The 16,722-nt window shown below is 44.2% G+C and overlaps 1 protein-coding gene across 2 annotated transcripts in view; it reads right to left on the reverse strand.

The window, feature by feature from the left end:
- The window catches only part of EYA2 (EYA transcriptional coactivator and phosphatase 2), a 171,529-nt gene extending 157,210 nt beyond the window's left edge, over positions 1 to 14,319 (reverse strand). For both annotated transcript variants that reach the window (XM_057703676.1, XM_057703678.1), the window contains exons 1-2: positions 14,208 to 14,319; positions 86 to 128 (exon numbers count right to left, since the gene is read on the reverse strand). In XM_057703676.1, the coding sequence (XP_057559659.1) occupies positions 86 to 128; positions 14,208 to 14,316 (152 nt within the window). In that variant the 5' untranslated portion in view covers positions 14,317 to 14,319. The remainder of the gene's footprint in view (positions 1 to 85; positions 129 to 14,207) is intronic.
- Positions 14,320 to 16,722: the final 2,403 nt, after the last annotated feature.

Genomic DNA, 16,722 nt, shown 5'->3' on the forward strand with positions numbered 1-16,722 from the left:
CTAGGGAGTCTGGCTCCAGAGCCTCTGCCCTCCAAGAAAGAGAAAGGGCGAGAGCGTGAAAGGGAGATGCAGCAAGGGTACTCACCTTGCAAAGAGCTGGGACACACTTGGAGCCGACGTGGTGATGCCTAGAGGGGAAGAAAAACATTTGAAGGGCTTGAGCTGTCAGAGCAATGTTCCCAGAAGCTGTGACCTCAGACGCCAAGTTGAGGGGGAAGAAATTCAGAGAGTTGCTGCCAGGGACTTTCTCAACCACACAAGCTTATCTGAGGCACATCATTGTAGCACTCTCCTTGAAAACCTTTTCTGGGTGTGCTTTGTCTCCAGATACTAATTGAAGGACTACATATGAAGAACCTGTAGCATCTTGAAATAGAGTGGAATCCTTCTCCCCACCCATTGTACAGATGGAGGAACTGAGGTCAAGGAGACAGCAAGAACATGCTTGAGCCAGGTCACGACTAGTTGGCAGCTGGCACCATTTCTACTCCTGGATGCAGACCCACTCCCTTTCTTGCCTTAAAGGCAACCTCAGAAACCCAGAAAGGCAGACAATGGTTGGCTGTGATTATCCAACACCCATTTCCCCTCTTCTGATGACGTCACTTTGATAGTCCTTCCCTCCCTCCCCAGTTTCAGTCCATGGGGTTCAGGGGGGCTGGCTCTAGCACTTAAGGGAGGCACATCTCAGATTGCCTCCTAGGCTCCAACTAGAGGGTGGGGCAGGGAGATGGAAGAGGCCTGAGGTCCTGATACAAATGCTCTACACTGTATCCCTGGGCACTCAGCCTCCAACCATGGTTGGCAGGCAGTAATCAGGAGATGATGAAAAGGTGATAGAATTTTGCTGGGAGAGATGTTTCCAAGACAGTTCACTGGGGAGGATTTTGCGCTGTGTCATTTTAAACAATACAACACAATGTCCTCAGCGTGAAGCCCTGGCAAGTTCTAGACGACATGTCTACTGATTGTACCAAGCTGCCAATTCACACTCCCTGGTATGTAGGGTAGTGGCTGGGGTGTCCCTGTGCCTCCCAAAAAATGCTCCAAGCCCTCCAGAGCTCTGAGCCCCTCTGTGAATCAACCTGCAATTCCAATTCTAGCACTCAGTAAGCAATGAGACTTTGGGCAGGCTGCCTATCGTCTCTGGGCCTCAGGGTACCTTCCTGTGAAATGGGGAGAAAACATTTATCTCACAAGGATGCATGAGGATTAAATGAGATGGTGACGATGCCCTCCACCACTTACCCAGCGCTTGCTGCGTGTCCAGCTCTCCTCTAAACCTGTTACCTGGATTAACCATTTTAACTCTCACAATCCCGCCTTGAGGAAGGTTCTTTTCATGCCCCCATCCTACAGATGAAGAGCTGGAGGCGCAGAGAGTTTACATAACTCACTCAAGGCTGCAAGGGTCCCAAGGGGTGGAGCCGTGATCTGAACTCAGGTGGCCTGGCTCGCGGGTGTCGCTCCCCAGCAGGACACAGTGGCCCACGATGACCACTGTCGCCGGAACAGCAACCAGCTCCCACGTAGAAGTTCACTATGCGTCAGGCCCTGTGTTAACTGCCTACACACAGGAACTCATTTAATCCTCATGGCAACGCTACGAGGCCGGCAGTCATTATCCCCATTGTAGTGACGAGGAAACCGAGGATCCAAAGGCTAAGTGCCTTGCTCAAGGACTTGGACTTGGGAACTGGGACTTGAACCCAAGGCCTATTTGAGTCCCAGGTCCATTTCCTTAATCACCTCCCTGGTGGAGTTCAATTCTGTGCAAGTCCCAAGCCACTGGAGTGAAGGGGCGAGGCCTGAAGTCCATTAAGAAAGCTACAGCTAGGATTTAAAAACAGGATGGACAGCATCAGCATATATTGTTCACAGTAAGGAGGAGTCACAGGATACTTCTGTCCAGTTATAGATGTGAGAATCTGTTGTGTATGTGGTGTGCGTGTGTGCACACGCGCATGTGTGCTGAATGCCTATGTAAAAATAAATTTCTTACTATGTGTCATATTTTTAAAAAGTTGGGATGGCAGGGATCTAACACCAAGGAAAGGCCCTGGCGCACAGTAGGTGCACTCACTGCTAATTTCCCTTATCCGGGTCTGCTGCCCCAGGCAGGGCTTCCCAAACTCGCTTCCTCATCCTCCCCCTAGGGCGGTCTCATTCTGAAACAGCCCCAGTCTCATTATTGGTAAAAGCCCATAATTTGAGTCATGTTTAGTAATATGTGTTACTGAATTAAACATTTTGAATATGTATTCTTTAATAAATATGTAAATATTCAGAAAAATTGAAATCTATGGAAACAGTCCTATGGGCTCGGATTAAGTCGGTGTTCTAGAAATTTGAAGCAAGCATCTTCCCCTGCCCCCAACCTCTGCGCCCTGATTTGCACATTCACCTCCTCCTCCGGTCCTCTGAAATGTTGCACAATCTGCCTCCCCCATGCCTCCCTCTCCTGCTGCGCAAACCTATCATCCTCTCCCTTTTCCACCCCAGCAACCCCAGGAAGACTGTGCAAGTGAGAAACTGGCATTCAGTCAGTGCTGAGATTTTCCTTCTGCAATCTGTGATTTTTGAAAAGCATAGGCTTTATCTTTTTTTTTTTTTTAAACTGGTATCTCATTTAACTTTTCTATCCTAGAACACTTGGAAGAATTGAGAACCTGGAAAATGAATGTACTATATATAAAATAATCTCCTTCCCTTTCATTCCCTCCCTTTCTTCTTCCTTTTTTCCCTGGTAAGGATGGTGTAGACCTCATGGAGATTCCTGATAGTAAATGACAATGCAGGGCCCTCAAGCGTCTTCCCTTTGTCCAGGCCCTGGGGTGGGACTGTGACAAGGATGACCATGCTTAGTGTTTTGGGTACAGAGGTGGGGCAGGGACTCCCCGAGAGCAGAGAGCCTCTCTCTTCTTCTGATGCTCTTGCTGTGGTCCAGGGTTATTAATCCGCAGAGGTCCTATGGACCAGGAGACCCAGATGCAATTGGAACCATACATCATCTGCATACCAGGAAAGGGGCCTGACAGAGTGATTGTGTGGGCAACGCATGCTCCAGCATGAAAGGTGGAGGAGTGGGCATCATTGTTCAAGTCCTCAGTGTAGCCCAGGATGTCTTTCAGTGACCCCCCAGATGCCCGCGTCGCCACTTTCTGGATGCTCTGGTATTTGACGGCTTTCTCCAAATGGTAAGTCAGAGCCAGACAGATACACTGAGGTGGAGACATGGGAGGCCATGCCAAAGAGCACCCCATGCAGCTCAGGAATGATCTAGCCCATAGACTTGGCAATGCCACTGGATGCAGGCATGATGCTCTGGACAGCAGCATGGTCACTGTACCCCAGCTTGCCAGAGGGGCAGAGAGGGCTGACTGTGGTCATAAGTCCCTCCATGATGCCAATGTCACAGACCCAGAGGGCATGCTGGCAATCAAGCGGAGAGATCATATTTCTCCTGGTCACCCCATCACAAACATGGAACCCTTAGCACAAGGGGCAGATGACCCTTTGACTCCAGTCCTCAAGTGAGTCCCAAGCATCTTCAGGGTGGTGAAGACACCATATGCAGTAGCAGCAGCATCCCTTTGATACTGGTGGGATCTGGTGCCTGGTAGGTGGAGATGCCCTTCCCACTGACCACAACTTCCTGTTCTTAATTTTGGCAGTGCCATTGAACTTGCTATGATAGACAAAGGCGGAATCATTGGGGTCAATGGCGGAATCATTGATGGCGACATACCCACATTGCTGGTGGTGAAAGCAGTCCTAGTGACCTGACTCAACGTAGCCAAATCGATTTACTCCAAGCTTCACCACGTGTCTCCGAGGGATGTGACCAGCACATCAACTGGGGCAGCTGGCTCTCAAGGGAGGGCAGAGCCTCCTCCATTTCTCTCTCTTTCTTTCTTTCTTTCTCTCTCTCTTTCTCTCTCTCTCTCTTTCCTTCCTTCCTTCCTTCCTTCCTTCTTTTTCTTTCTTTCTTTCTTTCTTTCTTTCTTTCTTTCTTTCTTTCTTTCTTTCTTTTTCTTTCTTTCTTTCTTTTCTTTCTTTCCTTCTTCCTTCCTTCCTTCCTTCCTCTTTCTTTCTTTCTTTCTTTCTTTCTTTCTTTCTTTCTTTCTTTCTTTCTTTCTTTCTTTCTTTCTTTCTTTCTTTCTCTCTCTCTCTCTCTCTCTCTCTCTCTCTCTCTCTCTCTCTCTCTCTCTCTCTCTCTCTCTCTCTTTATTGAGATACAGTTAACATACAATAAACTGCATGTATTTAGAGCATACAATTTGGTATCCCAATCTCCCAATTCATTCCCCCCCAGCACTCCCCACTTTCCCCACTTGGTGTCCATATGTTTGCTCTCTACATCTGTGTCTCTATTTCCGCCTTGCAAACCGGTTGATTTGTACCATTTTTCTATAGTCCGCATATATGTGTCAATATACAGTATTTGTTTTTCTCTTTCGGACTCACTTCACTCTGTATGACAGTCTCCAAAGTCCATCCATGTCTCTAGAAATGTCCCAGTTTCCTTGCTTTTTACAGCTGAGTAATATTCCATTGTATATATGTACCACATCTTCTTTATCCATTCATCTGTTGATGGACATTTAGGTTGCTTCCATGTCCTGGCTATTGTAAATAGTGCTGCAATGAACATTGGAGTGCATGTGCCTTTTTGAATTATGGTGTTCTCTGGGTATATGCCCAGCAGTGGGTTTGCTGGGTCATATGGTAGTTTTAATTTTAGTTTTGCAAGGAACCCTCATACTGTTCTCCATAGTGGCTGTATCAATTTACATTCCCACCAACAGTGCAAGAGTGTTCCCTTTTCTCCACACCCACTCCAGCATTTACTGTTTGTAGATTTTCTGATGATGCCCACTCTAATCAGTGTGAGGTAATACCTCATTGTAGTTTTGATTTGCATTTCTCTAATAATTAGTGATGTTGAGCTGCTTTTCATGTGCCTCTTGGCCATCTGTATGTCTTCTTTGGAGAAATGCCTATTTAGGTCTTCTGCCCATTTTTTGATTGGGTGGTTTGTTTTTTTGATATTGAGCTGGATGAACTGTTTATATATTTTGGAGATTAGTCCTTTGTCTGTTGATTCGTTTGCAAATATTTTCTTCCATTCTGAGGGCTGTCTTTTCGTCTGGCTTATAGTTTCCTTTGCTGTGCAGAAGCTTTGAAGTTTCATTAGGTCCTACTTATTTATTTTTGCTTTTATTTCCATTACTCTAGGGGGTGGATCAAAAAAGATCTTGCTGTTATTTACGTCAAAGAGTGTTTTCCTCTAGCAGTTTTATAGTGTCTGCCCTTACATTTAGGTCTTTAATCCATTTGGAGTTTATTTTTGTGTATGGTGTTAGGGAGTGTTCTAATCTCATCCTTTTCCATGTAGCTGTCCAGTTTTCCCAGCACCATTTATTGAAGAGGCTGCCTTTTCTCCATTGTATATCCTTGCCTCCTTTGTCATAGATTAGTTGACCATAGTTTATTTCTGGGCTTTCTATTCTGTTCCACTGATCTATATTTCTGTTTTTGTGCCAGTACCATACTGTCTTGATCACTGTAGCCTTGTAGTATAGCCTGAAGTCAGGAAGCCTGATTCCACCAACTCCGTCTTTCCTTCTCAAGATTGTCTTGGCTATTCGGGGTCTTTTGCATTTCCACACAAATCGTAAAATTTCTTGTTCTAGTTCTGTGAAAAATGGCATCGGTAATTTGATTGGGATTGCATTGAATCTGTAAATTGCTTTGGGTAGTATAGTCATTTTCACAATGTTGATTCTTCCAATCCAAGAACATGGTATGTCCCCCCATCTGTTTGTATCGTCTTTGATTTCTTTCATGAGTGTCTTATAGTTTTCTGAGTACAGGTCTTTTACCTCCTTGGTTAGGTTTATTCCTAGGTATTTTATTCTTTTGTCGCAATGGTGAATGGGATTGTTTCCTTAATTTCTCTTTCTGATCTTTCATTGTTAGTGTATAGAAATGCAAGAGATTTCTGTGTGTTAATTTTGTATCCTGCAACTTTACCAAATTCATTGATTAGCTCAAGTAGTTTTCTGGTGGCATCTTTAGGATTTTCTATGTATAATATCATGTCATCTGCGAACAGTGACAGTTTTACTTCTTTTCCAATTTGGATTCCTTTTATTTCTTTTTCTTCTCGATTGCTGTGGCAAGGACTTCCAAAACTATGTTGAATAGTAGTGGTGAGAGTGGACATCCTTGTCTTGTTCCTGATCTTAGAGGGAATGCTTCCAGTTGTTCACCACTGAGAATGATGTTTGCGTGGGTTTGTCGTATATGGCCTTTATTATGTTGAGGTAGGTTCCCTCTATGCCCACCTTCTGGAAAGTTTTTATCATAATCGGTGTTGAATTTTGTCAAAAGCTTTTCCTGCATCTGTTGAGATGATCATGTGGTTTTTATCCTTCAATTTATTAATATGGTGTATCACATTGATTGATTTGCGTATATTGAAGAATCCTTGCATTCCATGGATAAACCCCACTTGATCATGGTGTATGATCCTTTTAATGTGTTGTTGGATTCTGTTGGCTAGTACTTTGTTGAGGATTTTTGCATCTAAATTCATCAGTGATATTGGTCTGTAGTTTTCTTTTTTTGTAGTATCTTTGTCTGGTTTTGGTTTCAGGGTGATGGTGGCCTCATAAAATGAGTTTGGGAGTGTTCCTTCCTCTGCAATGTTTTGGAAGAGTTTGAGAAGGATGGGTGTTAGCTCTTCTCTAAATGTTTGATAAAATTCACCTGTTCCATTTATTTCTGAATTTAAAACTCTAAGCCCCTCCTCCTCCCCAGCCTCCTACTGGTGAAGGGAGAAGGATTAGCTAAACAGATGGCCAGAGCTTTGGGATGAGCTCATTCATTCATTCATTCACTCACCACCTGCCATGTGTCAGCAGAAGTAGTCAGGGTTCCTGTCCTCATGGACCCTCCAGTTTAGTGGGGGACATATAGATGGTAAACAAATGCTTACACAGACAAGGAAAGTGCTTAATTACAACTATAACCAGGTAGAAAGGAAGGAAGTGGATGATACAGAGCAGAGCACCTGGAACATTACTATGCACCGGATTCGCCTGGGGATCTTATTAAAATGCAGACCCCAAGTCTGTAGGTTAAGGAAGCTCCCAGGTGATGCTGACATGGCAGGCCCGGAAACTACACTTTGACGGTTTAGACCACAGGCTATTAAAGAACTGCAAATTACTAAAAAGTCCCAATTCTGGGACTTTTCATAAAAATAAATCTCCATTCCAGAAGTCACAAACTCAAATGCATACTGGAGCCAAGAAGGGAATATAAATGATCTGATGTAATATGAGGAAACCAGAGCTGGGGTCTGTGTGTGTGAGTGCACATGTATTGCGTAATTGTGTGGGTGTGTGACTGTGTGATGTAATTCACCAAGGATACACACAGTTGGTTCATTCATTCATGCATTCAACAAATGCTTACCATGCACCTACTGTGGGCCAGATCTACAACCCACATCTCATAATTTATCTTAATGTTGTTTCCAAACAAACAAAAAGCATGTGGGCTGAAATCCTGACTCTGCTGCGCTATAGCTGTGTGGCCCTGAGACTGTCACTTCCTTTCTCTAAACCTCAGTTTCCACATCCAGAAAATGGGACGCTATCTCATCCCTGCAGGGCTGTTGCAAGGATTACATGAGGCAGGTACCTGCCAAATGGCAACTGCTCAATGCACAGGAGCTATTATCAGCCTTCTATTCTCCTGGGGCCCTTGCTTAAGCCACTTCAACTGTGAGCTCAATTTGAATGTTCACACTTTTTCTTTTTAACCTCTCACTGGGAGGATTAAGAAGCTAATGATTCTAAAAGCAGCAACCATTATTATGTTGCCTAATTGGAGCCCAGGGGCCACTTCTAGCTCATCCTGCATGAGATGAGACAATTTCTAATGTGAGATATCTTGAAGCAGGTCTCTGCTACGAAAGGTGTGTGTCTGTAAACTTCATCAGCTCATCTCCCTCGTGTGGGTGCTTTAAATGGCACCCAGACCAGGGTCAGCGACAGCAGGAAAGAGCACTGTACTAGTTCAGCACATGTGCCGCACAGGTAGCAGTCGTTCTGGATGCGGAGGCCCCCAGGAAGCCGGCTGAGAAAGGCTTAATGGTGGGAAAGGAGAAGCTAATCCGTGGCTCCCCAGGCCAGACCCAGGCAAAGCTCTGGGCAGCTCAACTTGGCTGGGGTGAAAAGAATGAGAATCTGCCAGCCTCTGGCTAGAACTGGTAAGATTGAAACTGGAAATTAAACCATATCATGCCCAGGGCAGAGGAGGTCCAGGTAGTCAGGAGTGAGGATGACAGCCCAGCTTGTTCCACGGGGCGGTGATTTCACCTCTCTGAGGAGACACTTAATGAGATTATAGCCTCAGCTTTTGCAAACTGTGTCTGCATTTTAAAAGAAAACAAATTTTTCTCGATTCAGCTTTGCTTTCTTAGTTCCATAACTTTCCCCCTCCTTCCAGAAGATGGGACATAATTCAAACCCAATTTTCCCTTATATGGTAATAAATGCTAGCTTTTATTTTCCCAGTGGTTCCTACAAGCCAAGCACTCTGCTAAGGACTGCATGGGCCTTATCTCTTTTATTCCCCACAACAACTCAATGAGGAAGCTGTTATCTCTACTTTATAGATATGGAAAATGAGGCAAGTGGAAGTTAAAGAAACTCTACTAATGATTCAAAGCCAATATCAATCTGAAGTTATCTGTGGTTCCTCAAGGCTACTCTACTCATCCACCACACACCTGTCCATCCATCTATCCACCTACCCAACCATTCACCCGTCCTCCATTCACCCACCCACCCACCCGCCTACCCACACATAAATAATTTTTAAGGATCTACCATGAGCCAGACACTGAGTTGTGTGCTAATTAGGAAGAGAAATTTAAATACATATATAGGAGTAAAAAATTCTTTGTCCTGAAGGAATTTACCATCTAGAGCAATGGTTCTCAACCTTGGATGCACAATACTGGGTACCTTTGGAGAGCTTAAAAAAAATCTCATTGTCTGGGTCATACTTCTGACCAATTAAATCAGACTCTTTGGGGGTAAGATCTGGACATTAGCATTACATTAAAAAAAAACAACTTCTCAGGAGAGTCCAATGTGCAGACAGGTCTAAAATTAATGTCTAGGGAGGGTGGGAGGAATGCTCGGGAGAGAGGCTCAAGAGGGAAGGGATATGGGGATATATGTATAAATACAGCTGATTTGCTTGTTGTACAGCAGAAACTGGCAAAATAATGTGAAGCTATTATACTCCAGTAAAGATAAAAAAAAATTTAAAAAAATTAATGTGGAGCCTGGTTCTCAAAGTGTGGTTCCTGGACCTGCAATATCAGCAGTCTGGGAATTGTCAGAAATGCATATTCTTGGGCTCCAGTCCAAACCATTACAGAATCAGAAATGCTGGGGACGGGGCCCTGCAACCGGTGTGCCAAAAGAACTTCCAATGTGATTCTGATGCGCAAGAGAATTTGAGAACATAAATATATGTACTGAAATTACAGAAATATACATTTGCACATATGTAATGCACAGAGAAAGTCTTCAATAACAGGAACACAAAACATGATAACAGTGTTACTTTTGGACAGGGGAGGAAATGACTAAGATTGGGCGGATGTGGCAAAGGGGAATTTGACCTAATATTCAAATTTTTATAAGGATTGTGTATTTATATGTTACCTGGTGACCAGAAATTGGATTGTCTTAAAAAAAAGAAGAAGAAGAAAGGGCAGGTGCTGCAGGCAGGGGACACAGCATATGCTGAGGCTGTGAGATGTGACACCACAAGGGGCTCACAGGGTAGTGCATTCAGTCACCCCGTCCTACAGTCTTGCAGAGTGCTTTGTCTTCTGTCTTCATTCCTTTTTTTTTTAATATGACAAACATCATTTTTAAAAACTGAAGTATAGCTGATTTACAATGTTTCAGGTGTACAGCAAAGTGATCTGTGTATATACATATATTCTTTTTTCAGATTCGTTTCTATTTATAGGTTATTACAAGATACTGAGTATAGTTCCCCATGGTACACAGTAGGTCTTTGTTATTAACCTATTTTATATATATTGATAGTAGTGTGTACCTGTTAATCCCAAACTTCCAATTTACCCCCACCCTCCTCTCCCCTTTGGTAACATAAGTTTATTTTCCATGGACAAGTATTTCTTAAGCACCTACTGTGCATCACACCTTGTTCTCAGGGGTGGAGATATGTAGGCAACTAAGTGGGCAAGGTCGGCCTTCTGAGAATGTACATTCTGGTGGGGAGGCAGACAAACAGCAAGTGAACAAACACACAACTCCTGGCAGACTGTAGGAATATGAAGAAAATATCGAACAAACCAAATACTGTGGCTGGATGTTCTGTTGGCTCTCCCCTTGAACCTGACCCAGAATCTGACCTGTTCTCACCACTCCATCACCACCATCCCACCTAAGTCACCTTGGCCTCTCACTTGGGTTACTGTAACACCTTCGTCTCTGGTCGCCAAACTCCCACTCTGTCCCCACCCCCAGTCCATTCTCATATGCAGCCTGAGGGATCTTGTCAATCTGTAGATCAGATTGTCCCTCATCTGCTCCCACCCCCCATGGCTCCCATCTTGCTCAGTGTAGAGGCCAAGTCCTTCAATGGCTCACAAACTCCGGCATGGTCTGACCTTGGGTATCTCTCTGACCTCATCTCCCCGCCACTGACCCCTGGGCTCCAGCCACGCCTGCCTCTTTATCACTTCTCACATGCTCTGGAACCGCTGCTGCTTCAGGACCTTTGCATTTGCTATTTCCTCTGCTCCTAAGGCTCTTCTTCCCTGTTACCATGAAGTGCCCTCCCATACCTCCTTCAGGTTTTTATTCAAGTGTTACCTTCCCAGGGATATCATTTTTAGCCACCCTAACAGAACCTACAACCCCATATCCCTGCATTTCTTATCCCACCCTGTGGTGAGGCTTCAGGAGGCAGGGGTTTTGGGTCCTCTTCTTTGTACTTAAAATTACGCTGGCATGTGTTTGAGTAAACATTTGTTGAAAGAATGAATGAATGAATGAATGAACAAATGATTACTTTTGATAGGAAAGACCTCTCTGATGAGAACTGAAGGATGAGGGGATGGTCCTGCAGAGATGGGGGAAACCTGGTCCAGAGAGAGGAACAAGTGCAGAGGCCCTAAGGGCAGAATCACGCTTGAGATTTAGAGCAAAAGAAATAAGGCCAGTGGCTGGGCCCAGTGAGCAGAGGTGATGCGGTGCAGATGAGTCTGAGAGGCTGCCAGGCACAGGCAAGTAGAGCCCACTTGGCCAAGCGTAAGGAATTTAGATCTTATTCTGTACTTTTTTAAAATATCAAGTACTCTCCATGTTTTAAGTCACTTTATCCGCACATCAGCTCTATGAGGTTAGTGGAATAACTATTACATTTAACAGACAAGGCAAATGAGCCCCTAAGAGGTTAGGGACTTACAACTGGTAAGAGGTAGAGCCAGAAATGCAATGGGAGCCACTGGGGGTCTTTGGGGGTCCACGTTTCCCTCCCCACTAACCCTCTGAGTGTAGGCCCATAGCTGATGCCTACTGGGGTCCTCCTTGGAACTGGACCCTTGCAGTCACTCAATAACAGTCACTCTGTAACAGAAGGAAGGGCCCAGGAGGAGGGAGACGAGAGGCCAGGCAGGAAGGGCAGCTGAGTCTGATACCTGAGGCCACACTAAGGTGAAATGTTGACTGCAGAGCCCCGGAGCTCACGGCCCACATCAAGAATCAAGGGAAAGAAAGTGTGTGTGTGTGTGTGTGTGTGTGTGTGTAACTTGAACCCCGCTGGCCGCCTGTCTGCTCTGAATTTGGAAGCCACCTCTCTCTGCCCCATCGTTTACCTCCAAAGCCGTCACCTTGGCCCCAGCTTGCCCCAGGGTGGTGGAAAGGGTGCGAACAGCTCCAAGTCACAAAAAAGGGGAAAGACAATGTGTTTGTGGGTGCCACCACTGTGGGGGATGGACATCTCAGGTCTGAAGACCCTTAAGATCTTGGCAGAAAGTGATTACTGACATTAGAAGTGAGGACTCTGGAGCCACAGTGCCTGGGTCTGATTCCTGGCCCTGCCACAAATTGTGTGACTTCAAACTGGTTACTTAACTCCTCAAGCCTGAACTTCCATATCTGTAAAACGGGCTTGTAGCCTAATAGTGGTGTAATAATCACATGAGAAACAGTACAGTGTACTGATTAGGAAAACAGATTTTGGAGTCCAACTACTTAGGTTCAAATTTTGGCTGTCATTTAACTGTCATCTCAATCAAGCTACTTAACCTCTCTGTGCCTCAGTTTCCTCATCTGTAAAACAAGTATCCATTTCTTAGAGTTGCAGACACTGAAGAGTTAATACAGTTTAATGCCTGACACACAGCAGGTGCCAAGAGTTTGCTTTGACAGTGATGGAGGAGGAGTTGGAGAACTGGTCTAGATTTCTATTGCTCTGAATAGTGCCTGCAGGGGACAAAGTAGGTGCTCACACAAATGAAGGACAAGAGTGGCAAGTACTCATCTTTGCAACAGCTGCCCCTCAGCTCCCACTAGTGGAAGCCAGGTGGGAACGTGGGCCTAGCACTTCTAAAGCATTCAGCATCTCCAGAGAAACTAGAATCCAGATATTTATGTGCACTCTCCCAATTTTTACAAGTTAACTTTTATTTAAAGCATAGTATAAACCAAACAAAGACACACCGGAGGGCCAGGCTTGGCTGCGAGTTTGCAACCATGGATTTGAGTTCACTGTGGCTGAGTCAATGGAATAATAAGTTTATTTACCATGCCCTCAAGATGTACCAGGTACTTTACATAACATCACCTCATTTGATCCTTGCAGTAAGCACCCTATGAAGTGGTCATGATTCTGTGCCCATTTGACAGATGAGAAAGCTGAGGCTCAGGAAGGTTAAACAATTTGCCCAAGATCATTTGGCTGGGAAGCAGTGGGGTTGGGAGTCAGCCTGGGATCGTCCTCCCTTGGCAGTCTATACGTTTTGCTGTCTCTACTGGCTCTGAAATGAAGAGTCTTTAGTTGACTGGTGCCTTCACTCAGAAGAAAAAGGATGACTGTCTTTGAATAGGGCTCAATAAATTATCTCACACTCTCAAAGAGCCCAGGGTGGCTTACACAGATGCTCCAAAGGGCCAGGAGGAACAAGGGTGTGTTGGTCGACCATGCAGCTTTGGCATGGGATCCCAGATCCTCTTGATGGTACTTTTAGCAGGGCTGTTCCAGCTTCATGACCAGCATGCAAGACATTATTATTGCTGCCTTGGTGACAGCAGTAATTACTCCCCAAAGCCTGGAGTTGCTTAAAAGCAAATTCCTTCTGATGTTATATTCAACTAGACCCACGTCTCTTTAGTTTTCCATGACAATTATATAGCACTGTGCCCCCAAGAGCTAATGTCAAACACAGACAGTGAAGGAGAGACAGCTGGGGGTTTCCGAACACCAGCAGCAAATCCCAAAGCTGCTCAAACAAAGGGTTAAGCCCAATGCTTAAACATAATAGCTTAATGCCTTTTGCTAAGTAACTCTGAGCTCTACCAGGAAGGCTGACAGATCCCAAACAGTGCAAACAATAGCTGGAATTGTCTAGTGAAAACTAGTTTGACTGCATCATTTGCCAATAATTTTTAAAACAGCTTAACTCTCCTCTGCTTCCTTGACTGCAACCCAACCTGAAAGCAAAAGGCAGAGGAATTCCTGTCCCAACGTCAACCCCCCCGTGAACAAGATGCCTGCTTTGATGCACGATGGTAGGCGAGAACTCAGAGGTCCAGCCCCAGAGCCTGCAGGACACACCTGGGGCTGCGCCTGGAATATGGCCGAAACTGACTAGCGTCTATGGAGGTGTCAGCATTTCTTGGAACGGGAGACCAAGACAGAACATGAACGAGCACACTTTTACCTCTAATGACTAGACAAAATTGTTAGCAACATATGCCAATGTTTTGGTCCGGAGTCAACAGTCTAATTGGGCACGAGGAGAAACTGTCATAATGACAGTACTTGGGAGAGGATGCATATCTAAGGCTTTCAGTCCCTTACCATTTGCAAGCGGGGACCACCACCAGGCCCACCAAAACACACACCAGGAGGCCTACCTTCTATGTCACTCAGAGTCCAGACATCAGCATCAGCACAGTTAAGCTTCAGTTTACCCAGACGATCGCTGTTTACAGTAAGGCTGGGTGAGATCACTAGTTCTAGCATTTCCTTGTACCTGAAAGGGAAACAAAGGGAAATATAATTTACTCATTAATTATGTATGCTTACTAATGATTCCTATTTCTTTCCCTAAGAGTATAAATATTAAAGCTGATTACCTAAACCCAGCCATCTTATAAATTCTACATCATAAAAATTCACTAAACTTTTTCATCAAAGGGAAATGAGGAATTGAAATGAAGTACTTGCTCCCCTCCGGAGAATACACCCACTTGATTAAAACTTTTCCCTCCTTCCCACTGTATTTTGCCATTAGAAAAATTTTATTTGGGTCTCTTTTAAATGTCATCTGAATGAGCTAGGGACACTTTTCAGTAGCAGAAGGGAGAAACAGGTAGAGAGGGAGTGTACTGGGTTCCTAAAAGCCAGAGGCATGAAGAGAAGGTGGAGTTGACTGCATTTAAGAGAGACTGGACATGGTGTTACATAGTGTCACTTGTACAGATGGACAAGGGCTCAAAAGGTGTCATTGATACTGAAAAAGTCCCTCTAGGCAGCACAGCCCCACAGCCCAGCACTGTGGTCCAAGAAAGAATACACTAGCTCCTGAATTATTCATGATTTTGATAAATGCTACTGGCGATGGGGCAGCAAAGAATAGGCACAAGTCTCCTGGATCATTCTCATTTTTTATTGAAAACTTTTCCAATTCCTGCACTATGTCAGTACTTATTCCTCCTAAATTCCTATCCCACAGTCAGGGAATGAGGTTTCTTTCTTTCTTTTTTTTTTGTAATTTATTTTATTGAAGTATAGTTGATTTACCATGTTGTGTCAATTTCTGCTGTACAGCAAAGTGACTCAGCTATACATATATATACATTCTTTTTCCTATTCTTTTTCATTATGCCTTATCACAGAGTATTGAAGATGGTTCCCTGTGCTATACAGTAGGACCTTGTTGTTTATCCATTCTATATATAATAGTTTGCATCCGCTAATCCCAAACTCCCAGTCCATCACTCCCCTCCCCCCTCCCCCTTGGCTACCACAACTCTGTTCTCTATATCTATGAGTCTGTTTCTAAAAGATACACGCACCCCTATGTTCACAGCAGCACTACTCACAGTAGCCAAGACATGGAAACAACCTAAATGTCCACTGACAGATGAATGGATAAAGATGTGGTACATATACACAATGGAATACTACTCAGCCATAAAAAGGAACGAAATAATGCCATTTGCAGCAACACAGATGAACCTCAAGATTATCATACTAAGCAAAGTCATTCAGAAAGAGAAAGACAAATACCATATGATATCACTTATATAGGGAGTGAGGTTTTAAGAAAACCAGATCTCAGGACCCATGTATACATAGGAACACTTAGGACCCAAAAGTTTATCGGCTAACCTAAAGACATGAACACTAGGAAGTGATAGTTGCCATAGAGACCTGCAAAGCTGGAAATATTTCATATCTGGCAGAAAAAGTTTGCCACCCCCTGTTTTATTCTGTAAGCAAGGTGTGGGCATAGTGCTGTCATAGGGTAACTCTACATCGGACATAGCGATTTTCAAAGGATTAAACTGCAACCAATAATGTGTGACACTGATTCAAGCTGTCCTCAAAGAAAGGCTAGGGTTGGTCACTGCACATCAGTATCTACGGTCATCCTTGGCAGGATCCGTTATCACTGTGTTGACAGAACACAGTGTACCGATTGATGGCAACGTGGTTATAAACTCAGATTCCATCATGCAACAGCTGTGGATTCAAATTCCATTTCACTACTTAGTACTTTGAACAAGTTACCAAACTGCTCTAAGTCAGAAGTTTTCTCATTTGGACAATGGGGATGATCAGTATCTCCCTAACAAGGTCATGGTGAAGATGAAAAGAGACATGTAAAGAAAGGACTTAGCAGGCAGCAACTGAAACGCCCATTCACTATCATAGGAATGAAGACTACAGGTAGACTTGTCACACAATGGAACACAACACAGCAGTGAACAAGACTGCTCTGGAGCTCCACTCAGCACCATGGACAGACTGCCAAACAAAGTGCTGGGCAGCGAGACAGAAGGGTACCCAAGGTATGATACCATTTCTACGAAGTTCAAAACATAGAAATTAATATTATACGCTGTTTAGGGACACAGACACAAAGAACAAAAAGATAACCGTATGTATAGGAATGACAGACACCCATTTCAGGAGAATAGTTAGGGATCATCGGGGGATGCAGTTTGGGAAGAGACACTCTGGGGCTTCAGCTGTGTTTGCAACAATGTAGTTCAGAGGTTGACACAAACTCTGGCCCATCCAAATCTAGCTTATCATCTGTTTTTGTGTGATCTGTGAATTCACATTTTTAAACGGTTGAAAAAAATCCTAAGAAGGATAACATTTCACAACCTGTGAAAATTATGTGAAATTCAAATTTCA

Source organism: Hippopotamus amphibius, chromosome 12 (assembly GCF_030028045.1).
Source record: "Hippopotamus amphibius kiboko isolate mHipAmp2 chromosome 12, mHipAmp2.hap2, whole genome shotgun sequence".
NCBI classification, from domain to species: Eukaryota; Metazoa; Chordata; class Mammalia; order Artiodactyla; family Hippopotamidae; genus Hippopotamus; species Hippopotamus amphibius.